This window comes from Syngnathus acus, chromosome 22 (assembly GCF_901709675.1).
Source record: "Syngnathus acus chromosome 22, fSynAcu1.2, whole genome shotgun sequence".
NCBI classification, from domain to species: domain Eukaryota; kingdom Metazoa; phylum Chordata; class Actinopteri; order Syngnathiformes; family Syngnathidae; genus Syngnathus; species Syngnathus acus.
The window spans coordinates 6141191-6166769 of NC_051106.1; the positions used below are offsets into that span (position 1 = coordinate 6141191).

General features: G+C 41.4%; 3 protein-coding genes and 1 long non-coding RNA gene across 4 annotated transcripts; 3 read left to right on the forward strand and 1 right to left on the reverse strand.

Moving 5' to 3' along the window:
- Positions 1-288: 288 nt before the first annotated feature.
- On the reverse strand, positions 289-3358 carry LOC119116617. Its single transcript, XR_005096302.1, has 3 exons — positions 3230-3358; positions 2908-3050; positions 289-2804 (listed from the first exon to the last, which is right to left on the reverse strand). It is a non-coding gene; the product is annotated as an uncharacterized LOC119116617 (long non-coding RNA).
- Positions 3359-8917: 5559 nt separating this feature from the next.
- LOC119116453 (delta-like protein 4) lies at positions 8918-15802 on the forward strand. The gene is made up of 11 exons (XM_037241819.1): positions 8918-9347; positions 9432-9683; positions 10094-10148; positions 10896-11159; positions 12002-12062; positions 12351-12481; positions 12582-12751; positions 13017-13236; positions 13318-14053; positions 14199-14307; positions 14542-15802. Exons 1-11 carry the CDS (start codon positions 9294-9296, stop codon positions 14545-14547), a joined length of 2058 nt encoding a protein of 685 aa, XP_037097714.1. The 5' UTR covers positions 8918-9293; the 3' UTR covers positions 14548-15802.
- A 749-nt stretch (positions 15803-16551) lies between these two features.
- On the forward strand, positions 16552-18483 carry LOC119116232 (glutathione-specific gamma-glutamylcyclotransferase 1-like). The gene is made up of 3 exons (XM_037241463.1): positions 16552-16881; positions 16961-16996; positions 17867-18483. The coding sequence occupies exons 1-3, from the start codon at positions 16711-16713 to the stop codon at positions 18254-18256; spliced, it is 597 nt and encodes a 198-aa protein (XP_037097358.1). The 5' UTR covers positions 16552-16710; the 3' UTR covers positions 18257-18483.
- Positions 18484-24075: 5592 nt separating this feature from the next.
- On the forward strand, positions 24076-25265 carry LOC119116383 (rho-related GTP-binding protein RhoV-like). The gene is made up of 3 exons (XM_037241701.1): positions 24076-24365; positions 24428-24486; positions 24553-25265. Exons 1-3 carry the CDS (start codon positions 24197-24199, stop codon positions 24943-24945), a joined length of 621 nt encoding a protein of 206 aa, XP_037097596.1. The 5' UTR covers positions 24076-24196; the 3' UTR covers positions 24946-25265.
- Positions 25266-25579: the final 314 nt, after the last annotated feature.

Genomic DNA, 25579 nt, shown 5'->3' on the forward strand with positions numbered 1-25579 from the left:
CTAATGGGACCAAAGTGTTTGTGATGCTGCCGTTGGTGCTCGCTATTTTTGACAACCGTTACATTATTTTACCAACACGAGATCAATCTGTTTGTTAAAAAAATCATTCCAGATTTGTTTCAGTTAGCTATGAAAAGAATAATATTCATTGTGCCTAATTTTGAATTGATCTCACAAATTTGACAGTGTCTTGTTATACCTAATAATAATGAGATTAACCTTCCCCTATGAACTGTAGCATCATAATTCCCAACAGAGGGGTTTGTTTGTATTTTGTCCTTGCTTAATTAGTCGGCTACTCTCCTAATCAGTAGCCTGCTTAACGTCGTTCTTGAGTACCAGCCGCAAACATGGTGGCGTGGTGATAATTGCTTTTGTTACTTAGAGAACTCATTCCCAATCAGTGCTCTATGAGAGATCAGCAACTATGTGAATCACTTAATTTGCCTGAAAAATATAGTTTATTTATTACAAACAATTTTTTTTAACTCATTCACGACCATTGACGTCTATAGACGGATGCATGGTTGAAAGTTGTTATTGTCTGCAGGGCGAGCCATGTTGTCTACAAAGATTCTCTTTCAAGGGATGATAGTTTTAGCAGCAGTAGTAGTAGTCACGATGATGAATAAAGACTCAGTCTCCCAAAGGACAAACAGGAACCAACTTCAATGTAGCCCAGATGCTTATCTTGTTCTCCCGTGACTGCTGTCTCGTCATTGGAAAATTAAATGTTGTTTTGACAGTCCTTTGAGTCCAACAGTGTATTGTGTAGAGTGGAGAAAAAAAATACTAAGTGTCAGACCTTTGTGTCTTTTTGTTTTCCTGACTTGTGAAGATGTCTTCTGCCTGAAAGTCAAAAGTTTGGATGTACTTTCTCATGCTACCAAATGAGTAACACCTATCTCAGTCCAACTGTATTTGTTCCTGCGCTAAACTGCCTGTCACAGAGTGTAACATAATTCGGAGAAAACATCAAGCTTTGCATAAACAATCAAAGCTGGAGAACAATCCGCTTTGCTGTTCGGAAGGAACTTCCTTTTGGAAGAAAAAAAAAAGTTATTTTACTGTGTTTTCATATAGAATTCTTTTTCCTTGCCCAAAATGATTGTCAGGGCCATTTTTTCCCTTATCAAAGCAATAATAAATGTTATTAAAGGGGATATATTTTTTAAAAGATTTTTAATGTGACAAGTTCCCAGTATAGTCCGTCTCAGCGCGGCCTTCTTTGACGTGCTTATAGAAGTTAAAACATTAAATTGGCCTGTTGGACACACTGCTGTTGTTGGCATACTTTACGACATGTTTTGATTCTCACTCCTTTGACCTCTATCCTGAATCGACAGAGAACTTTTAATTCTCCATCCCCGTCAATCTTAGCGTCCTCTGACGTCACTGCCAACCATGGGAACGTCGGTCATGACGGGTAGGAGAGCCCCTTGAGGGAATACCGAGCGAAAGCCAAAAAAAGCATGCTGTCAAAGTTGCTCTGTGATGCTTGTTGACTTCCAATTTGCTCTCATTTAAAAAACATTTTCTCATAAAAGACAATTAGAATTTGAATAATCTGTCCAAGTCAGCTGCTGTTAGGATATGACACATTTTTCTTTCAATTTTGTTTTCTAAAAAATCCTTGGATATTCCACTGACACCGTACCCTAAAATGGGTCGCTGGAGCACGAGGATTGATTAAAAGCCAGGATGTGTGTGAGACATCCTCTAATGCGCAGGAATTCCCTCATTAAAGTGCGTCAAGTTGAAGGTTATTAGCAATCCGGATCTGGCGTAAACACAGGGTGGTCCCTCTTGAATTCTCAACTAAACACAGGAGGTTACGATTGCTCAACATGGAAGTCTCAAATATGCAAATTCCAATCACTTTGCTCATACTCGAGTGTTCTAGATAATCCGTCTCTAAAAAAACCCGAGTGGCTGTAATCTGAGCGACCATTACCATATCTGTGCCATGTAAGGTTCAGTGCGGGGGCCACATCAGGACCCAGATTTTGTTGTTGTTTCTCACCCTTTCCTGGCTCTCACGTTTGACAAATCGTTTCCAGCTAATTTACGATGGTCAAACTGTGGGAGAACAATACCCCGCGGACGTTAACCCGGCACAAGCTCCACCGCATGCCCTAGAGAAGAGTGAGGTGCTCGCAGGAAACACTTGCTGAGATAACAAGATAGTACGGAAGGCGGGGCCACCCAAAGGCCACCTTGGGGGGCTTCTGTGGAGTTAACTCGGATCATTTTACATTTAATTCCAGTCATTTATGTGTGACGTCACTTCAGCTAATAGTGTGCATTTGCAGTGCTTAATTATATATATTCAGTCAAATGATCATTTTTGCATCCCCACTATTATATTCGCCACCTGTGCCCGGTCCACCTGCAGTCATCACCGGCACTCAGCCATGAGAAATAGTCATTTAAGCATAATTATATCAACAGCTGCACCAAACCTCAATAACAACACCGTTTGGAAAAAAATGCTGATTCGACTGTAATGGTAAAAGCTTGGTTAGCGCAAACGGTGTGGGTTGGGGGTTAAGCAATACAGGTGACACGGAGGACAGCGGGGTGAAGGCTATACGAGGCAGGCTAATTGATGAGCCTACTTGTTTTCACTGCGTCTCGATATAGGCACGCGGAGGAAAAGGAAGGCCGTCTTCCAAGGCTGCCGTGTTTGTGTAGTGAGGACAGAGGTGACGCGTCAGGAAGGACTTTGAGTCGCGGCTCATTAAAGCGCTCCTTCTGTTTGCCAGCCACTTCCATCACGATTAAGTGTCTCTTCCGAGGGGATCCTAGTGGGAAAGTCGGAACCATACCAAACGGGGAGAGATCAATGAATGGTAAAAGGAGTGGTCCGCCGGAACCAATAGGGGCCCGGGCGAAAGAGGAAATCACCTGATGTGAGCCGGCTCAGATAAATAGTCCACGTCGGCAGGTGCTTCCTGAATCCCGCACGGCCTCGCCGCACTTTTCCTAAAAGCACCGTTCATTCAACCTTCCATCCCTGAATGTTTCCTCTTGATTGCTAGCAAACACTGCTAGTCAGTGAAAAGCAACGAGAATGAGTCGGGGCGATGATGACAAATATACAAGGTAGTAAAGAGAAGTGCAGTTAGCACGTTGAGGTAGCAAGGTGAGAAAGTCCGATAAAGCGAGACTTTTGCCGACACAACAAAAAGGGAAACGCGTCTTCCTATTGGCCATCTCACTCGATTACCTTTTTGTCTCCATTCTCCTCTATCTTTCTTTCTTTCGGGTTTTGCTGCTCGCCGTGTGATTGTTTTGCGTTGTCCAATGAGGAAGGAAACCAGTGTGAGAAAGTGCCTGTTCTTTCGGGACCGACAGGAATTGGCTTCATCACAAGCGGTTCCTTTTTTTGCAGCTGGAACAATGCACTGGCGTCACACCCCTCGACTGGACCTCGGCATTTCACATGGAAAAATGCTCACAGAATTCCGCTCCCAGGCTCGGCGTAAAAAAGCAGAGAGGATGGGACTGGGGTGAGAGGGCGGGAGGTGGAAGGCGGGAGGGGTTACCGTCCGAGCGGGTGACGCGAGGTAAAGTAAAGCGGCGCCCGTCGAAAAATTACGGCATGTCACAAGACACAAATAAAAAAATTTATACTCCCAATGCCGGAGTCATAACTGATGTCGGAATAATAAATGGCAGTTGGCTCACGTCACACAATCCTTAAAAATAAATAAACCGAAATTGAGTCACTCATCTCCTCTCCCCCGAAACAAACAATTGTTTTGCATTGTGTTGCAGGTTAACTGGATTCTCCTCAGAGGTTACATAAGCTTGTCATGTTTATAATTACCGTGAGAGGGTACACACGGCTACGCTCTCAGAGCCTTATCGCCACTGACATATTACACTGAATTATTTTGATAAACCCCCAATTTTTAGTATATATGCCTAAAATGTGCTTTTTAATATAGAAGTGCCCGTGTAGTGATTCTTTCCGTCTTTCTCAGAAAATGACGCCTATAAATTATTTTCCCTTCTTGCAAAACATTGACCGCACAAACAATTATTTTGTTCTGTTCCTGCTTGCTTTGGATTGTAAGATAAACAAATTAGGGCCAACAGTTCCACACGTGCTGTTTTACTATCAGTGTCATTCATCACCCGGGGTAATAGATCATTGTGGAAAGTATGAGAGCCGAAATTCTTTTCGAGAGATTGATAAGCGTAATGGACTGAATTGTTTGTGTGACTGTCGGGAAATACACCAACTTTCTGTCTGGATGAAGCTTCTTAATGTGTGAATATTTCACACTGGACAGCAGCCGGCAATCATTTTAGTCATTTTTTTCCTCATATGGTTGAAAGATATTCCTGTATTATTTTGACTGCTGGTTTGCCCTTTTGTAGGATTGTGGGAAAATTATATAATGATTGAGCCAAGAAGCATTGGTCTCATTTTAGAAAGGCTGAAGCCGGGTTGCAGTCGGACCCTTCTCCACAAGGCTCCCATCAGGAGGATAAATCAGACGACCTCAGTACGCTGCTGAGTAAGCACGATCAAACATGGCATGGAGCCCACTCAACTCCGTATCTTCCATCTGGCGATCTTGCCGACTTGAATAGGAATTACTCAGCACAAAAGCATTTGCATGCATTGTTTGTCTTTTCCGAGTGGAGATGAGTGAATGTCCAGTATGTAGACAAGGCGTACTCGTAAGGTCAATTGCAGTTCAGGGGTCTTACATGACCAATTTTTCACAATTGGTCAAATGTGTAGGTGGCGCGATCGTCGTTTTCACAATCTTTATCGTGTTTCATCTAACATCTGGCACTCAACAAGTTGAATTCCACCAAGGCAAAAAAAGGATTGGTGACTGTTTGTGGGAACATGGCGATTTAAGTAAGGGCAGTTTCTACATGTATCCATGTAAACAAACAATGTTCCAGAGGAGCTGAGGAGGTCATGTGCCCTTGGTCAGGAAATGTTAGAACAACAACAGATAACAGCCATCATTAAGCTGTTTGAAAATTCAAGCAGGTCCTGATCGCGCCGAAAATACCATCAGTGAGTCACAAGATAAAATGACCAGATACCAATCACGCTAATAGTGCTAACGTGAATTTCCTGCGGCGATTAGAACATCAAAGCGTTTCCATGATTAATGTGACTTTGATGATATTATGAACTGCGTGGACAAACCTTTTTTTGTCTAAGGTTGAATTAGACCAGCGATTTTTGAAAATGTTATACCATGTAACTTTCCACCATCTTGACCAACAGTAAAGTGCAGTAGCATAGTAGGCCTAAGTGTTCATTCAAAAGCACATTTCATTCCAAAAAGTGTTTTTATTATTATTGTGATATTAATATTTGTTGCTCGTCTACTAAGAGTCAACAGCCAATCAGAGTGATCCAGAGAGAGAAAATTAACATGCAGTGAAATTCTGCTTTTTATTAAAATACCTCGTAAATATTTTTATTGTGTGCCAGGAAGCGACATCATCTTTGAGTAGCACTTGTGGTAATGCCTCCTCCATGTGTCAAAGTTGGAGCAGGACTGCCAGATCAATAAAAGCTCCTTCTGGCCTGCCTAACGACAGTCTTCGGCAACCTGGCACAAACTTCCAAGTTGTTTGTGTGTGAATTATACCCGCAAGCCTAACTGATGTTACGATGCTTGCATCAAGATGATGGCCCGTCACTCTGTCGACATTTAATCTTCCATCAACATTCAGCACTTTAAATAAGCAGAGTGTTGTTAGTTGCGGTGTAAGGGTACACAGGAGCGCTGACAGTGCCGTGTTGTGGCAACACGCAAGCAAGCGGGTGTCTGGAAAGTTCCACAAAGAAGATATTTAAGGAATCGCTTGAGTTGTGCAGGTTATACAGTAGGTCACATAAATGATCTAAAATGTTTTGAAATGATTTTTCTTGGTTTAGATTTTGAAGAGGGGTGTGTAGACTTTTTATATCCATTGTTCCTTTGTCTTGGTAGTTTTATTTATTTATTTATTTATTTACTATAATTGATGTTCATGCTCTAATTAAATACTAAAAAAAATACTAGTTATTCGAGTACTTGAGTTTTTTTTTTTTATTTCTTTAAAAAAAATACAATTAAAAAAAAAAATCCCAGTTCTTCAGTACTTGAGATTTCAACATCTGACATCCACTGGCAGCGCATATCAAAAGCCTCATTGATTTCCTGGACAGATTGTGGCATCCAAATCAAACGTGTTGTAAAGAAGTGTTGAACTGCCTCTTATTAAACATGGCAGGTGGGCCCATCTGTTAAAACTGCTAGCTCATTTCCTTTCTGGCCCTGTTGGAAGAAGAGCCCACATCACCATAGCAGGTCACCACAGTCAAGCTACAAAGGAGGCAAGATGAAGTCACTCATGGCATTTAACTATTATTTTCTCTAACTCTGACCAGGACCAATATGTTGTCAAAATATATGACTATCAACACAATGTGAGTGTCACTGGCGGGCCATTTGCGACGAGACTAGCAATAGCTAGCCCATAATACAGGCAGTTCATTCCCAGATTCAGAATTTAGTCTGCATTGCTGGCAGTAATTCCGATTCATTTCCAGGATGAACAATCTCAGCAAATTCTGAGGAGTTGGAAACTCCTTGTTGAACTTTCCTCACATATTGACTTTGGCAGCTCCATGATTTCAATCCCTAGCTAAGAAGTATTGTTTGTAGCTGAACCAAACAAAACGGAATGAAGCAATTTCGCATCCCTAATAACGCATCCATTCCCTTCATACACAAGTGGTCCACTTCATTTCCCCTAATCAGCATGCTGTGTTTAAGATCTGGGCGCCAGCTGAGAGGCCATAGAACAATTGCAAGTCAGCTTTACAAAACACTGTCACAGAGAAAAATGATTTCCTTTTGTGAGTGCAGATGGAACCGTACAGCTTCCAAAACTGTGTTTATTCCAGAGCAACATTGTCGAGAAGAGCTTGTGAGGTAATTGTTTGCACTGGCCCAGCGTAAAGAACCCGATTGCTGAATGTGCCGTCCATGTTTATGTCCATTTATACAGTCACTTCCTATTGCTCAGAGCAAAGATTTCAAAAGTCCCTGGCTTAACTTTTTTCATACCGTTTAAGTCACTACGGCATCAATAGAACTACCCACCCCCGAGAATTACAATGTCAACCCCCGCCTGAAGAAATCCTGCAGACGGACAAACAGATGGCCAAAAGTGTCTTCTTCTTGGCTCTACCAAATTTGTCTCTCTGATACACGGGATACGATGCGATTCAAAGATGGTTCGATTCGAAAATCGGATGATTCAGCTCGATTCATTAAGGTCACGATTGATTTCAATATGCTGTTGAGAACCCCAAGCAGTTGGTATCCAGTTTCCGTGTATCCACCCGCGTTCTATAAACCAGAACTTCTCAAACTTTTCTCTCAAGAATTTAAAAGTAATTTCTAGACCGCCCAAATATAACTCAACAACCCCCAGGTGTTTCTGCAACGCTCGCTATAAACAGCCATTTCTCGATCGCACCTCTGTAAACTCACGGGATGAATATAAATAAGTCATTTGCACATATCTGAACCTGAAAATTGGGTGCTAGCGCTAACTGCTATTTCAAGAGTGGTGGGAACGTCAAACAATTCAAGTTCGCTATGAAATATCCAGCCCTCTTACTCACACGACTTTGGACTTAATAGTCCATTGTCTGGTCCCTAAATTGGAGTAGTCGGGAGTTGGCGATGAAGTCATCGCTACAGGAGAGCCGTGGAAGCCACGCTCCTTCATGGCCAGGGAACGTTGGCAAAATCCTGTTCCCTCAATCGAAATCCCGCCCGGACACGTTTGGCCTGTTGCAGGAGTGATAAAGCACACAATGCCCTGTGCCCAGCGTGAGCTGAGAAAACGTGTACAGTAGAAGGCATTTGAATTTGCTTTCTATACTCTTTTCACTTCATTTTTCTGTTCCTCCCGTGTGGGAACAATTGCACATACTTGAAAGGAGATGAAAGTGTGCTTAAAGTGGTGCGAGTGGGTGTTATTTTAGTAAACATAGCCCCACTACGCTTTCCAATGAATACAAATGGCTTTTCAATTGCTGACATTATTGGATATGAATTATGAGGTATGATAAAGTACATTAATAGCTGGGTGTTTAGTTTTGGTTGAGACTTTTTTTTTTTTACCAGCCATAAACAATAACGTACAGTCTGCTTTTTCTCACACTATCCACTTATTTGTCATAACCCCGATTTCACAATCGAGTACCAATTTGTATAGATTTAATAGAAATTCACCTGCAGCAAATAATTTTAAGGAAAATATGTGTGTGTGTGTGTAATTAGGAATTTTGCTGGGTTAATACAGTGAATGAAGGCTAATGTAATGTAAAAATGTAGCTTGTGTCATGATACATTTGTCATCCATTATGCCCTGAGGAGGAGGGGGTGGCACTGCCCCCGCTAAAATATGCTAGAACCCCCCCTGGGGCCAGGCCAGATAATTGACTTTTGGGAATTTTCTGATTTTCCTGGAAATCTTTTCAACATTTCCACTGATACCCGCAAATAACATAAGGCCGAGAATCATTTTTATAAGTGCATGTTTCTGTACTTTCTTATTATTTTTAAATCTAGTTGAAAAAGCCCCAAATTGCTTACAATACATAATGATCAACATATTTTACTGTTGCAACATAAATAAAATATTTTTTTTTTGGGCGGGGGTGCTTTTGATAAATCTAGACGTTATCTCAAAACTAAATAAAAATTACCTCGTCAGTTGTTTTCTTTACCACAGCCACTGAACCACATCACAACACGCACTCGCACACAAATAAGAGGACGGGGAGGGGTGAAGTGTGTGTGTGTGTGTGTGGGGGGGGGAGGGTACGCATGAAAAGTGGGCGGTGTTTATTGTCATGTTCCTGCCAGCTGTGGCATATATAAGCAAGAGGGGAGACGTGACAGGGTCCACAGTGGGTGACACCATGCACTGATGCTCGTCCACATGCATGCACACGCATCACTATCGGCCACTCAAGTGTCCCTAAAGCAGCAGTACAACAACAAGAACAAAGTGACGCAAGTAACCGGCACGATGGATGGACATCACAAAGACCGCAGAATGACTCACTTGTGGATATTGACTTTTTTGATATTAGTCTAACGTCTTGTTTTGCACTGGATAACTCTCCCTCGAGCTGGAGTTTCTACCGCGGGATTCTATTTATTTGCATTTTGGATCTCCCTCCCAGCGCCAGGATTTGTGGACTAGATACTTCTACGGATACGCACATCAAGCTCTAAAGGATGGCCGTTAGGTTCACATCTACCCTCGCAATAGTTTTAACATGTTTTACTCAGGTACGGTGGCCGTTTCGTACAACATTGGAGGTGGTTTGTGTTGAAAGTTGCATTTTCCTTGCTCAACTTTTGCCTCGTGTCTAGGTTCTGGGATCAGGTGTGTTCGAGATCGATCTGCATCACTTTGACAATTCCAAAGCTTCGCTGGCCAGTGGAAGGAGCTGCGGCACGAGCGGCTGCAGGACGTTTTTCACCCTTTGCCTGAAGAATTTCCAAACGGTGGTGACTCCCGGAGGTTGTCTTTTTGCCAAGGCCATTACACCTGTTTTGGGCACTGACTCGTTCAACATGCAGCCGGACGCCAGGCTGCGGTTTCCCCTCAACTTCACCTGGCCGGTAAGGAGCTTACTTTCTTGCGGATATATATATATATTTTTTTTAAAGATTTTAACTCAAATTTGGTCAGCAGAGAACCATATTTTTAGTATGAAAAAAATCACAAAATTACAGCTCGTCCTTTGAGAAGCTATGTGTTTAATGCAAATAATAATTATTAATTTACTTAATGGAACTGTTATAATAATAATAACACTAATAGTGTCATAACAGTAATCTTAAAAACATATGTTGTCAAAATAATTCAATAGTTGTATTATATTATCTTTGCGTGCATCTATCTTACCTATCTTTACTATCCCTAATTTTATGAATATATTATCCAAATTGCAATGTGATCTTAGATTACATGTCCAACTGTACAATTACAATTTTGGTGACATTTATTTCCCAATTTGTTCTTTCCCCAGAATGCCTTCTCTCTCATTATTGAAGCTTGGCATTCGTCTGCAGAGAAGCCTGGAGGTAAGTGACTTAAAAAAACAAAAAAACAACCGCTAGAGGGAGACATTTACAAAATAAAGCACCACTCATTGGCCTATTACATCATACCTATTTCCCCAAAATTCAATAAGCAGTCTTCATGCGGGAGGTCACGTGACAATAAATCCATCTGGCATTGTCCGAGTCCTGGACTTGTGTCCACTAGGATGTCTTGTGACTCACACCGCAAGCAAAGCTCTCCCAACACAATCGCAACTTCCTTTGTTTTATTTTGGCCCTGCGTGGGAAAGTGCACCGTGTTAAGTGAGCACATGAGGCCTTGCCAAAAAAGTATCCCCACCCTTTCACATGGTCTCCACAATGATCATATTGATCATTAACATTATATTAAATCAGGCACGAACCAAATAAGCCACCATAAGGGGGCCCCCAAGACACAGCTTGAGCAGTATTTTTTTTGTTTTTTTTGTTTAGCATAAGGACCTTTTTTTTTTTTTTTTTACATTAAGAAAGTTAAGTTTCAAAACCAAAATATTCAACAGTATTTGCTTGGCATTTTATTTCTTATTCAAATAATACAATTTATGCTATTTCTATATAGCCAAATGATTTTATTTAATGCTTTTGAAGAAAACAGCACAATGTTAAAATTTAACTCGTGCTGTGCCTATTAATTGAATTATTTAAGTACACCTTTTCTGTTGGTCAAACTTCATAATATTTTTTAAAAAAACTTGTATAATCAACAACTATATTCCTTTCCTCCAGACACCACCAACCCTGAATTGTTGATTGGCTCTTTTGCCATCCAAAGACAGTTGGGAATAGGGAATGAGTGGTCCCAGGAAGTGCAGAGCGGGATGCAGACGGAGCTAAGGTACTCATACCGCTTCATCTGCAATGACAATTACTACGGGGACACTTGTTCCAAAATATGCACTGCCAGAGACGACCTTTTTGGCCACTACACCTGCAAGCCTGATGGGCAAATAGCGTGTCTGCCAGGATGGAAGGGACAATACTGCCAAGAACGTAAGCACGAGTAAAGACACCATATGGGCACTTTTTCTTTGTTTGTCTTAAAAAAAAAGCACAAGTCAGTGGTTTGCTTGCTAGGCTTGTAGTCGTAGATCTTCAGTGTGTGCAGTTTGCTCTGCGTTTGACTTTGTTTTTGCTTTAAATGTGCTGCAGAATTTACTCTGAAGTCAAATTTTGACCAATCGCATTTTTTTTCTTCAATGAGGACCACAACAGTTCAATAATCTATGTACATTAGAAGTCAAATTTAAATTGAAAGTGTATAACCATTAACTTTAGTTCATTTTATTTTGTCAGTGTGAGCTATTTTTCACATTTTTCCTCATAACCACTTAATTTTCAGAATAAGCAGCAGGCTAATAAAAACAAATGGCACCCGAGTCAGATTTTGGCCACCCCTGAATTAGAGTTATGCTGTCTGTGACAGTTAAGGTGAAGAATTGGCGCACTTTCTCTCAGCGATTAATCCAGTGAGGTGCTCTGTTAACCGCACACGCCGGGTTAATCGCGGCATTAGAGGCCGCCACGCGCCACTAAATTGCGGCCTCTATTGTTGCGGCGGTACAGGGCAGCAGCTGCAAACGGGGCTCGAACTGCCCACCGACAACAATGGGGCAGCTGTCATGCTTTTTTTTTTTTTTGATGCTCTAAGAACCAGCATCTGCTGTGCACCCAAAGCAACCAGCCATTTAACAGCATGCAAAATCAATGTCACATGCAGAACACAGTGGGCAAATGATGCCTTTCCATTCAAACAGCAGGAAGCAACTTTGACTAAGAAGACCCAAAGGTTAATCTTTAACATCCTTCTATTTTTTTTTTTTCCCCCCTCACAGCAATCTGTCTGGAAGGGTGCAATGAAAATAATGGAAACTGCACAATACCTGGAGAATGCAAGTGAGTGTTAATATTTACATTTAGGTAAAGATAGCTTTTTTTTTTTTTTTTTTTTTTAATCAGACTGAATGTCTTTTTTGCAAGTGAGTGTTAATATTTACATATAGGTAAAGATAGCTTTTTTTTTTTTTTTAGATCAGTCTGAATGTTTTTTTTTCTTTTCTAGGATTAAGTGTAAAGTGGGGATTAGTCATGAGTTCTTATTGTGCGTGTGTTGACTTGTGCCAAGTCTCTATTGTGAGTGTTGCTCCAATAACAATAGTGGCGTTTTACTCGTCTTTGTTTTAGATGCAGAGAAGGCTGGCAGGGCGTCTTTTGTGATGTGTGTAAACTGCACCCGTCGTGTAAACATGGTACCTGCATGGAGCCGTGGGAGTGCGCCTGCAAGGAAGGCTGGGGGGGTATTCTTTGTGACCAAGGTAGGCTGAATTTCCCTTGGAGGAAGCAAACTCATTCCAGGACAAGCGGAGTAAACATGCACAATATAACGCAGCATTCTCTCTCACCCCCCCCTCCCAGACCTGAACTACTGCACCCACCACAAGCCGTGCGCCAACGGGGCCACGTGCATGAACACGGGCCAGGGCAGCTACACCTGCGCCTGCCTGCCGGGTTTCACGGGTGTCAACTGCGACTCGGAGGTCAGGGAGTGTGACGGACGGCCCTGTCGCAACGGAGGCAACTGCTTAGTGAGTGCGGAAGTCCCTCGCTCTCCTTTCCCACAACACAGACTTTCCTGTTTTTGTTGTTGCCTTTGCCTATCTGCGAGTCCAGGAGGATGCCATTGATTGTCAAGTCCTGGATGACCCAGTTCCCAGTTTACAGTGTACTGTAAATAGGATGAAAACTAAAGGATAGAAAGAGGGGGGGGGCTCGTTCAGGGGGGGCTATTGGCGAGCAGGATATGAAAAGAAAAACATGCGACGCTGAGCTTTTTGATATCTTTGCTTTCAGGAGACGGAGAGTGGATACAGGTGCGAATGTCCGCTCGGCTTTACCGGGCCGCGCTGTGAACAGCGGACGCTGACGTGTAAGGACACGCCCTGCTTGCTCGGCGGCAAGTGTAAAGAGACGGAGAACGGCCATCGTTACGTATGCGAGTGTCCGGCGGGCTACACTGGACTCAATTGTGAGAAGAAAGTGGATAAATGCACCTCACTACGATGCACCAATGGTAACTATTCGCTTCTGGAATCTGACTTTTTTTTTTTTGGTTTGTTTGTAACACAGACGTTGTTGTTTTTTTTCTCGCTAGGCGGCCATTGCATGCTGAACGGCAACTTGCGTGTGTGCAGCTGCCGCGCGGGCTTCACGGGCCTCCGCTGCGAGATCAATATCAACGAGTGCGCCGCCAATCCCTGCGCTAACGGCTCCACCTGCCTGGACCGTATCAACGACTACACCTGCATGTGCCCGCCCGGCTACGTCGGCCGCCACTGCGACAGGCCGGCCGACCGCTGCGCCGCCTGGATCTGCCTCAACGGCGGAACTTGCACCGTCGGCGCCAAAGGCCGGCCTTCGTGCCTCTGCCCCGCCCATTACAGCGGCCCTCAGTGCCAGTCCACGCACGTGCCTTCATCCAACAGCCCCGAGACGGGCTGGGAATCCAACGAGAAGCTCAACTGGGTGGCCGTCAGCTCGGGCGTCGGACTGGTGTCGACGCTGGTGCTCTCCTGTATGTTCATCGTGGTCATGAAACAGGTGAAGAAGCAGAGAAGTAAACAGCAGGCCTCCGAGACCATGAACAACCTTTCCAAAGCCGATTTCCAGAAAGACAACCGTATATCAACACTGGAACTCAAAAACACCAACAAGAAGATAGACTTGGAGGTGGATTGCTCGAGCGAGAAGTCCAACCACAAACACATCAACCACTTCCACACGGACTATAAAACCTCCATGGGGTACAAAGATGAACAATGCCTTCTAGACAAAGATGAAAACTGTGAAAAGATGATAGAAGACAAAAAGCATCTGAGTAGAATCTACAGGTAGGTTCTCAAAGAAAGATTTGCCAGAATAAAAATCCGATAAACAATCGATCAGCTGATTATTTTTCCAAATATAGAATGAGTATTTTTTTGCAATCCTTTTTCCTTCATTTTACAACGTGACCACCTTGATTTGTCTTTGCAGTGAAAAGCCAGAATGCAGAATATCAACAATATGTTCCTCCAGAGACTCCATGTACCAGTCGGTCTTTGTGATAGCAGAAGAGAAGCAAGAATGCATCATTGCAACTGAGGTATGCTTATTGCTTACACAATGAACTTATTAAAAATACTAAGAAAAAATGTCATCTGACAACATTTAAGCGTTTTCACTGACCTACATTAATTCAGCATGTCCATAATATAGTCAAGACCCAAAACAAGTAGCAGAATTTTAAAATCGATTCTTCATTTTTGTTATCCATTTTTCAACATTTCTCCCAGTTGTGCCCTTTAGCTCACAAGTGTTGTCTCTGTGTTTTTATTAGGTGTAAAAAATGTGACACTAAATGGAAGATGTGACCACCATTTCTTGTGGACTGTTTACAAGCGTGGGGAGAGACGGGGATTTATTTAAATGCAAAGTTGCTGCTCTTAAAAACTTGATAACTGGACGGAGCCCGAGCGCTCGACGAATGCAATAGAACTAAAGCTACTAAATTCCAGAAGAATGTAAAGACTTTGGGACCCAACGTTGTGCATAAGGATGTTTGAGATGGGTTTTTTTCCCCGACATTCACGTACATCTGAAGATGTGAGGCCCGGAGGCTCGTAATAAGACTGCATGTTTACGAGGACAAGAGGACTTTGTTGATGCGACTCCCCCCCCTTGCCTTCTTCGGGCAATCGACACATAAACTTGCGTGCGGCAAGCCTGGACGAGGAATTGGCTTTTGGCAATTTCTTTTATAGTCCCATGACCCAAATACCAGCACGGCGCCTGTGTAAAAGTACTGAGAAAAAAAAGCCTTATGTAATATTTAAGCAAAACAATGTGCCCCCCCTGCCTTATCTCATCTTGATTCCTTTACATAGAGGGAAAAAATAGATGCAAAGCGATGCAATGCTAAAAAATGCAGGGAAAATCATAAGGCCTTGATCATTTTTTTAAAAAAAAAATCTTATGCAAAAAAAATCACATTTAAAACAAAGAGATAAGTGACTATCGTACCAAGGACGCCTTCAATGGAAATTACTGAACCAATAATGTTATTGTAGTATTTCATTAGTTATTTAAGAGTATGACGCACTGATCTTTTCTTCTTTTTTTTTTATATAAGATTATTTTGTACATAGTGTATGTATTTATATGTTAAGATTAGATGTTTGTAAGGTGATGCGGCAAAAGTGTGAGTTTTTATTTTGAAAGTGTTTTTTGGTGTTTAATTATTATTCTCATATGGTTGTTATGATGTAGACATATAAGGACCGAATCCCTTAACACATATCTGGTACACTGTTTTATTTGTTGGTCTTCAATGGTGGTCAAATAGAGATTTGTGCTTTTAAGTCATCTAGAGTCTGTTTGGTAGCATTTTATGGATTCCATGTCTGTGTTCAATGACATCATTGTGAGTGTGATGTGAAATCAGTGTGCTAGCAATCAACATTCGGTGGACACCTCTGTAGTTGGCAGCAGTGTAAAGATCTACTCAATCAATTATGAATTGAAATATACGTATAGAAAGAGATATATACATTTTTAAAAAAATCTGTATGCAGGAATAAATAATCATTGTGGTCTTTTAAGTCATCTCAAGTGATGTTTCTCTGCAATTCATGCCTTGAGTTCACGTTGCAATGCCATCACCCACCACTAGAGGGCACTCATTTTTACATGAGTTGGAAGAAAACTAGATCTTTTCGCCTGTAAAATACTCCACAAACGCAGGAAGAAAACATTTCAGGGGGAGTGCTGGCTCATACATTATCCGTCTGCACCTGAACCGACCACACTGTTAGATTAAGGATCTTAAAACAGCACAACTAACGTATAACACATCCCTGCAGGTCTATTTATGTAACGTGGTAATGAGATTACCTGTCGCATGCAGCACCCTTCAACGCAACAGTTGCCTTTACTTCTAATGCAACAATGTATTTTATTTTATTACATTTGAAAACATTTCTCTGCTGCTCCCAAACATTCTACTGTTGGATTTTTTTTCCTACACTACTTATTTGCTCTAAAAAGTTTGTTCAATATCCCATTTTTTACTCTTGATAAGACCAACCTGCACCATACCATTATATAAAGACTTCCTATCCCGTCCTAAAATTCTCTGAATAAGACACCGACAAGGGCATAACGATACTGAAACTTTGTGGTTTTCCTTTCTCTTGCTGTTAAAGTCGTGTTTCGTTTTGAATGGCCACTGATGAGAAACAGCATCACCACTTTTCCTCCTGGATGCGACTGTGCCAAACCCCGCCTCCGTCGTATTCCCATTGGTCGCCGTCACCTTCCTGTGACGTCACGTGAACAACAAATACACGTGTGCGCCCAGACGAAGGAAGCAGAGGAATTTGAAGCTCTTTTAAGTGCCTCAGACTATTAGTTATACTTGCTGGATGTGGCTTTAGAGATCAACTTTTTTATTTTCTTGAAAGAAAAAAAAACTTTTGTTTAGTTGTGAAAAGCCAAACAGCAAGCTGCAATGAAACCTCAAGACATCATGAAGTGGAAAGGAAGCCTATGGGTTTTTGGTTATGGATCTTTAGTGTGGAAACCTGATTTTGTGTATCAGAAGCGCATAATCGGCTACGTCAAGGGCTACAAACGGCGTTTCTGGCATGGAGATGACTTTTATCGAGGAGACAAGAAGAATGTGAGACATTTTTCTTCTCTATATTGCTTCTATGCTGTTTTATATTTATTGATCCCAGATGTGCTTTTTATCTCCACAGCCAGGAAGAGTTGCGACACTGGTGAAGGACCAGGAGGTAAGTGTCTTCATTCATAGACATTGGATATCTAACTATAATTGTAAATATATGCACTATTAATAGTTTGCAGTATAACGTGCCACATTCCCATTTTGCTTTAGACACATGCTTGTCAGCCACCCCGATGGTCCGGTTAGTCTTCTGTACAAGCACGCGGCGACGTGAAAAGTACAGGCCAATTATAATAGTTTCATACTGAAGTATGATAATTGCGCTATACGTCGTATGACATTTATGACACACTTATAACATATATATATATATATAACACATATATTTGACAGACTTGCCGAAGCTGTTATGTTGAAGTTGTGAAATGAGGTCAGATGTTGCTTGCAAAGATGTCGTATAAATCTGAAAAGGAGTTGCGAGGTTAAGTAGAGAAAGTATGCAAAATGATACCAATATATATTGGCACAACAAATAATAATACAAATTATTTATTTATTATGTTTATTATTATACTGATCTGTTCCTAATATTATATGCGCTGTCTAGATATAATGAATGCAATTATTTTTTGTTGTCATTTTATGGAAAAAAAACATTTTAACAAAAGGGCCTTTTGCATTTTCTATTTAGGGGCAACATTTTCAAAGATGGGACATTATAGGATGTATGGAAGATGGATATTTTATGACCCCTGTTAAACCATCTCATATTAGAAGCACACATAAATTATGACTAGCGGAAAACAAACTCAAGCCTTTTTTACTAGCAGCTGGTCCATTGCTGTAAAGCAATTATCTTGGCCCTTTGGAAGCATCTGGGACTGCTTATTTGTTTTTAATAACTTAGCTCAAAAATTACATAAGCAGTGTTTTCCAGTTAATGTTTATGGCTTCTGTCCAATTCTCTCCCTTGCAGGCTTGCACATGGGGCGTGGCCTACGAAGTGTCGGATGCTCAGGCAATAGATGCCTTTCAATACCTCAACATGCGAGAAGTGGTGAGGGGAGGATACGTCATAGAAAATATGGAGTTCATCCCTCGGGAGAAGGCCGTAGACACCGTCCACGCCCTCGTTTACATCGCCACTTCCGACAACCCCGCTTACCTGGGCCCCGCTTCGGACCAGGAGATCGCCAACCAGGTCGCCATCTGTAGAGGCAAGACAGGGCACAACATCGAATACGTGCTCCGGCTTGCCAATTTCATGAGACTCTGCTGCCCTGAGGCGAAGGACGAGCACCTCTTCTCCGTCGAGGCCGCCGTTTTGAACATTTGTCCCAAATGTGGAATAGAAAGCTGTGTCTAAAACACTCAAAGCACTTTATATTGCCATGCAATTTAAATATCACACGACTTAAATGTTGCCGTTACCCTGAAACATAAGCACTTCATTTTTAATTTTATTCCTGCTTGTTTCATGCATGTGATGCACTTTCTAACTCTACTAAATGCTTTTATATTTTCGATACCGGATACCTCAATTCATTTTATTATAATAATAAACACGCCTTGATTAAATGGTGCTGTGATTCGTGTTTGGAATTCCCTATAGATTTGTGTTGTCGTCACGCTCACAATTCACGTGACTCAGGAATGTACAGCTGCAGCCTTCTAGGAAATGCTGACTGTTCATTTGAGCTGCTGGGGAGTATAGTAAAAGCAAACATGACTTGAAGGGAGACTCTGTGCATTTGGGATTTTGGACCGACGACTCGATTTGTTGAGGGGGCAAGGATTACAAAAATGCAGTTCGGGATGTCGCAAGCAAAATAAACACCCATTAGAGTGAAGGTTTGCTATATATAGCATCCTATATTCAGGCCAGACTACTAAAGAAAGAAATTAAGTCATTCACTGCCATTGACGGATATAGACGTCAAATATGCACATTAACTGTGCTGGAAGTGAATGAGTAAAAAAAAAAAATTCTCTTAAAGTGTACTCCTCTTACATAGACTGTAATCATTAGATCGTAACGTGCATTTGATGGGTTAATAAAAAGGAAGGAAGAAAATAAATCAAAGACCTATCCATAGATAAACAAGGCTGCAGCATACACTAAGAACGAAACTTGGATTGCACTGAAATGTATTGTTGGTGTGTGCAGATCTTTTTAATCTAACAAAAAGAAACTTTTTGTTTTTCACAAGCAGCACTGCTACAAAGACTATTAAACCTAAATGTCAGATGACTCAGTTGTTGTTGCTGTTATCAACAAGAAGTATTTGTACAAAAACTCTCTCATGGACTTCTTGTTACATTCAGTAACCAAATGATTCCTGTTTTGCTCAATCACTTTGGTACAATTCTCAGCATATATATATATATATATATATATATATATATATATATATATATATATATATGTATATATATATGTATATGTGATTATATATATATATATGTATATGTATATGTGATTATATATATATATATATATATATGTGATTATATATATATATATATATGTGATTATATATATATATATATATATATATATATATATATAACTCGTAATTCATATATATATATATAGAGAGAGAGAGAGAGAGAGAGAGAGAGAGAGAGAGAGAGAGAGAGAGAGAGAGAGAGAGAGAGAGAGAGAGAGAGAGAGAGAGAGAGAGAGAGAGAGAGAGAGAGAGAGATATGATAGCAATATCTCTATTTTTAAAAATGAAGACAATTTGAAATTTTAGTGTTGACACACGAAGTCGAGAATTTGTCCTCGAGGGCCACATAGAATGACGTGGCGGGCCGTATCTGGCCCCCAGACCTTGAGTTTGACACCTATGCTTTAGGGAGTGTCTTTCAATGATCACTGTAGCCTAGTATATCTCACTAGGATGTTTCATGACTCCCTTCTGTGTGAATGTTATCAAAAGAGCCGCAGTTACACAATGTTGCACATGATGTATCTGAAACTCCCCTCGGTTAAGGTCATTTGTCTCGCTTATCCTTTTAGTTGCATGACGAGACTTTAAAAAAGGGACATGACGCAAGGGGAGAAACTTCTAATCTGTGGGTGACAAACATTTTATATTCTATCCATTTTACCACCTGCATGCTAATATGCACCAGGCCTGAACCTTGACCCCTGACCGCGGCGTGGTCAGCGGAAGGCCAAAGGTTTGCTTGGAAGTGCACGGAAGAGTTAAAGAGGAGACGATTAGGCTGCTAATGGAGTCTATCCCCTTTAAAGAATGAAGACCCCTAATGGGTCATGATGTAAGGTCACTCGAAAGTCTCCCCCCCTCGATCCCGGTTTTATATTTCATCAATCAGTACATCAGAACCACAAGCTTCTGTCCCCTTCATGTTAGATTAAAGACTACAGCAGGTCTGTGTACTTGCGTCATAATTCGAGATCCCATCCATCATGGGTGAACCTGCTTTGGGAAAATGAAAGAGCTTCTGCTTCTTCAGGCAGACCCTTCATGAGATGAGAATGTGTGACTCAAAATGAAACTGATAAAGCAGGAGCTGGAATTATGGTCCTATTGTTTTGATTTCTGTTTCATTTTTACTGACCCTTGCAGAACACGAGTAAGGGAAAACGGGAAAGCACGTGATTTCGTTGCAGTGGATGGCCAAATTAAGTGGGGTTTTTTCAATTAGTTTAAAAACATGCATTCGTTTTGGCAGCTCTTTTGGGAAATCGCAATGCAACAAATTTTTAAATCAGAGATATGTCAACTTTTTTGTGGTGATTTTGAATCCGCCCTTGTTTGTTAATATAATATTATTTATGATATGTAATGTGTTATCAATATTTAAGATTTAATGTGGGTTAAGCAACAGGTTGTTTTTTTGGGTGGATTACACAAATCCGTATTGCGCAATCTTATCATTTAAAACCAAAAAAAGCAAATATTTCAAAAACCAATAACCAAATACGGGACGTCTCCGTGTCTCATGTTTGCACCACTTTGTCAGCCTGAGCAAAAATACCCTGGAGATTTCCTGCCATTTTTCTCTCAAGTGTTTTCTCTCGAGCAAACGGAAAGCCACTTGGTGTTTCCCACACGCTCAGACCTTCGCTATCACGACTGCAGCTGCCGTAGCTTAGTTGCACTCTATAATTACACCAGTGATTTACTCAATTTCCAAAACATTACGTTTACAACTTGTCTGTTCTCCTACTAACAATTTTGGACTTTATAAACAAAACTTATTTGGGGAGCCTATAGACACATATAGACAAACACGCACATTCATGGAAAATTTTGTGTACTCATGCATTTTGTGGAACGTGGAAGGAACCCAAAATATGAAACAGGCATGTTAAGGCCTCCAATTTTTTTTTCATTGCAGTGTTTGTTTCTGTGTGCCCTGTGATTGGCTGGCAACCAGTTCAGGGTGTTCCCCTGCTGGGATAGGCTCCAGCACGCCCGCGACCCCCGTGGGGACAAGCGGTAGAGAAGATGGATGGATGGATGTTTGTTACAACGTTTGAGCCTTCTAATTTGATACTTGTTTCTTAGAAAAGTCAAAGAACATCAAATGATTCCTTTCTGCGAGGGAAAACAGTCTCTCAGAAAGAATGACAGCCCATGGTTAAATTAGTTCTAAGCAATGATGACGGATACACAAGGCATGCAAAAGACAAGCCTTTGTAGGGCGGGGGAAGAAAGAAAATGAGCGTGACTTTGGCTTGACCTTTTTTAATTATTTTCTGGGAGGGTTCACTTGAATAAGACAAAACTACTACAACAGCAAGCGCTCAACAAACTATGGCTTTAATTCACTTAATCCTTTTATTTTTGTCATGTTAACAAAATTGACTTTCAGAAATATACTTCTATACATATAAAATAAATAGATTGAATAATCGAACAGGGTAATAAATATTTGCAGGGTTTCGGAGCAGGACTGCTACGTATCCTACGAGTCAAAAAGGGGCAGACCCCCTGTGGTGGTCTCTGGAGGGTAAAGTAGGATTAGACCTGCCGCCTCTGGACTCCTGCCAGGGTTAAATGGAGCAGGAGTGCCTGAACTGACAGGGATGCTTGTTTGGTGGCCAACAAGGACCTCAAAACACCTTACTTCAAAATCCCGACAGGCTGTTTTACCCTAAGCTAGTTCCCATTCAAAAGTTATCAGTAGTGTTATGAAAAAAACAAAACTTTTTTTATTTGTCAAAACCCCACGGCATTATGAGAGAAATTAATTTTAATCAGAATGGGGGAATTGTCTGATAATAAGAGCAGGTTAAAAGATCCAGATGATGTCAATGGAGGTTTATCCAAACACGGGTCAGGCAATTGTCACGCAATGCCTCCATCCATTTTCTATACCCGCTTATGCGGTTCAGGGTCATGTGGAAGCCGGCCGAAGCTTGAGGTGGGGTGAACTCTGGATGATCAGTGATGATCACATGTCACGCAATGTATAGAGGGCAATTAAAGCAAGCACTCCACTTAATCCATCAGAAATCAAGCGAGCGGGTCGAGCCCTTTGACCTCATGACATTAACAATGTCAAATCAGATTAGGTTCAAATGTGTGCAGAACCCCAACCAAGATCTCAAAAGTCAAACCTTGCGTCTAGAAAGAACCATTTCCAGAACACGTTGTCTCCGTGTGATGGAAGCGCCCAACCCTCGGTAATCCGCAGCCAGCCTTTAAGAGGCCGGCGATTTAACGCGACATTATGGGGGGTGATGTTATGCAAATGGAGGTTTGATCACTTCATCTTTATGCCAGTCACTTGTTTTGTGTGCTGTCTGTCATGTTGATCTCAGGCTTAGGGTGGGGCTTAATCTTTTAACACCTATCTGACAGATTTCTCCATTGTTGTCAGATTTGTTATAAGCATGTTTGCGTGTTACAATTCAAACATGGCAACCAATTTACTGGTATTCTTCTATTGAATTCACACAAATTGTCAGAAAGATTTTTTACATTCCTATATGGACCTTGACTAAGCAGATGGCATTTTAGAATCTATGTCAGGATAGACAACCCAACTAAAAGCCACACTCCGAGGAGCATGTGAAAATATTTCCAGACAACATGTTCACATGAAGAGAGCGGCTGCAGATGCTCATCGGCGCATTGCTGACATCTGCTGCAAGGTTTCCAAACTCGCACAGCAAGAAAAAGAGCTGACTGGTCCAACGCCATTTAGGCTCAGGATGGGCTTTTATTGTGGTGGTAAGGGCTATTTCCTGTGTTGGACATTTTACCTTGAATGGAGGAACAGTATTGTAAGCAACAGCTGGTAGTGGCCCATGGGAGCTTGCAACATGGGGACCCAGATGTTGCCCCCCTACCTCAAAAGTGTGCAACACCACAGGTGGTGGGAAAAAGTGGGAGAGAAAGATTGAATTTGAAACAACGGCAAACAGGAAGCCCAGACCTTACAACACAATGCACGCACAGTTTCCTGCAGGAATAGACAGATAAGGGACAACACTTTGTATTAAAGTCATAATTTCAGCCCTAAACGTTTCCCGCAGCTCTAAACCACGTATTTTACAATGCGTGTATATTCTCTTCGACTATAACCATTTGGGCGAGTTATCCATCAAGAAGAATCAATCACAATACAAATGGTAAGACAAAGCTGTGGAACCGCATCCGTTCCAAGACATATTTTTCCGTTCCAGAGTTAAGCAGTTACCGTCATAAAACCTTTATGAACGGTTATGGCACAGTTTTTTTTTTTTTAAAACGTTGTAATCTACTAATGAAGGTCCTCAACTGTGAACTTTTATTCCTTGCCACAGTTCTGACAATACTGTATTGTACTGTCTCCAAACCAGAGCAACACTTCCCTCTGTTGGCCAAAACTGGTATTGCATTATGGAAGTAGAGCGAAATTCATATTTTTTTCCTCGTAAATCCTCCTCCACACATAATATTCATTTGCTTGATTATTGAAATCCTTTGTTTCATTATTTTTGACCAACTGGGATTGTTAGTTCAAATTTACAGCACAATTCACTGATTTATTTGCATTATTTATTTATTCATCTTATTTATTGTGAGGAGAAATTCTTTTTTATTATTTAGAAACACGTCAAACAATTAAAATGGGCGTGACTATGCAAATGATATTGGACAGTGACTGTTTGGGATCACTCATCTGATTGGCTGCTTTTGTTTTTTTGAACTGGAAGTGTCCTTCTTCCCATTTGGGGGGGGAGGCAATTGAAGACCTCTTCATTACAGTATTGTGACCATGCTGAGCGGACTGAGTGGTGTGGCACGCCGATGATGTTTGGAATATAGGAAGAAAACTAAAGATGGCACTGCATGCTCCTCAGTGGCATGAGAAGGCCGGCTGGCCAAAGGAAGAGTTGAGCTGCCTGCTGGTTGGTGATGGAGCTGTGGGGAAGACGAGCATGATCATCAGCTACATCTTCAACGGGTACAACAGCGAATACAAGCAGACGGCGTTCGATGTGTTTACTGGTAGGATAATATCATTTAGAAAAAAAAAAAAGGAACACAACTGATATTTATTCAATTCACAGGTTTGGTTCATGTGAATGGAGTTCAAACACGACTTAAATTGATAGATACAGCTGGACAGGTAAATACCTCACAAGATAATGTTTTGCAAAATGTTGTATGAATTTGTGCTTATGATTGTCAACAGGATGAGTTTGGCCATCTTCGCTCTCTATGCTACGCACACGTGGACGTCTTCATTCTGTGTTTCAGCCTGGTCAATCCTGTTTCTTTTGACAACGTGGCTTGCAAATGGATCCCGCAGATCCGTGCATGGAACTCCAGCTCTCCCATTCTTCTGGTGGGTACACAGTCTGACCTTTGCCATGATGTAAACATCCTTGTTCATCTGGCCAGGCGGCGTGCTAGACCGGTGGCATCGGGCCAGGCCGTGAGCCTGGCACGGAGGATCCGAGCTTACGGTTACATGGAGTGTTCGGCTTTGACCCAGCACCACCTCAAAGAGGTGTTTGACTACGCCATCTTTGCTGCCATGAAGCACAAGCACAATGCTGCAAAAAACAAAAGCTCGGTTTGGTGAAATGCGTTAAGACGTTTTGGCAATCTGGATGGAGGCGAATGTTCAAATCAATGTGAGGAAATTTTGTCGATTATGAACATTTTGGCCTTCTGATGCAGCTCCTCGTGGGTTATACTTCTTAGAATTGTATGGCTGCCCTGATTTTCCTGCTCATGATTGGCTGATTTATGAGCTGGACAAATCAAAATGGACATTATGAAGCTGCATACTTCTTTCGTCTTATTTCCTTGAATTTCTGTGTTGTTTGTCACTCTCTTTGTCATTTATATTTTTGTAACTGTGTATTAAAGTGTGTAATAAATGCACAATGGAACAGCATACGTTTTTTTTTTCTTGCTAACTTCCAATTTGAAAACAACAAGTGGTGTGAGATTTTGTCATTGAAAAAAATTGGAGGGAAGCAGCACCCCGCAAGTGTTATTTGGGAACAAATGGTCCACCTGCTGACACTTTGAAGTACTTGTTTGCAAGACAAAGGCCATTTAAAGTCAGCCACTGTGGGAAAGATTAGGTTGGGGCATGTCCTCCAATCCTGTTAATCTATTACACTTGCTAAAATACTTGGAGATTTACTTTAATTAGCACAGTAATTTATAAAACCCGTATGCGTTTTAACAATTGCTTTTTTTGTTTG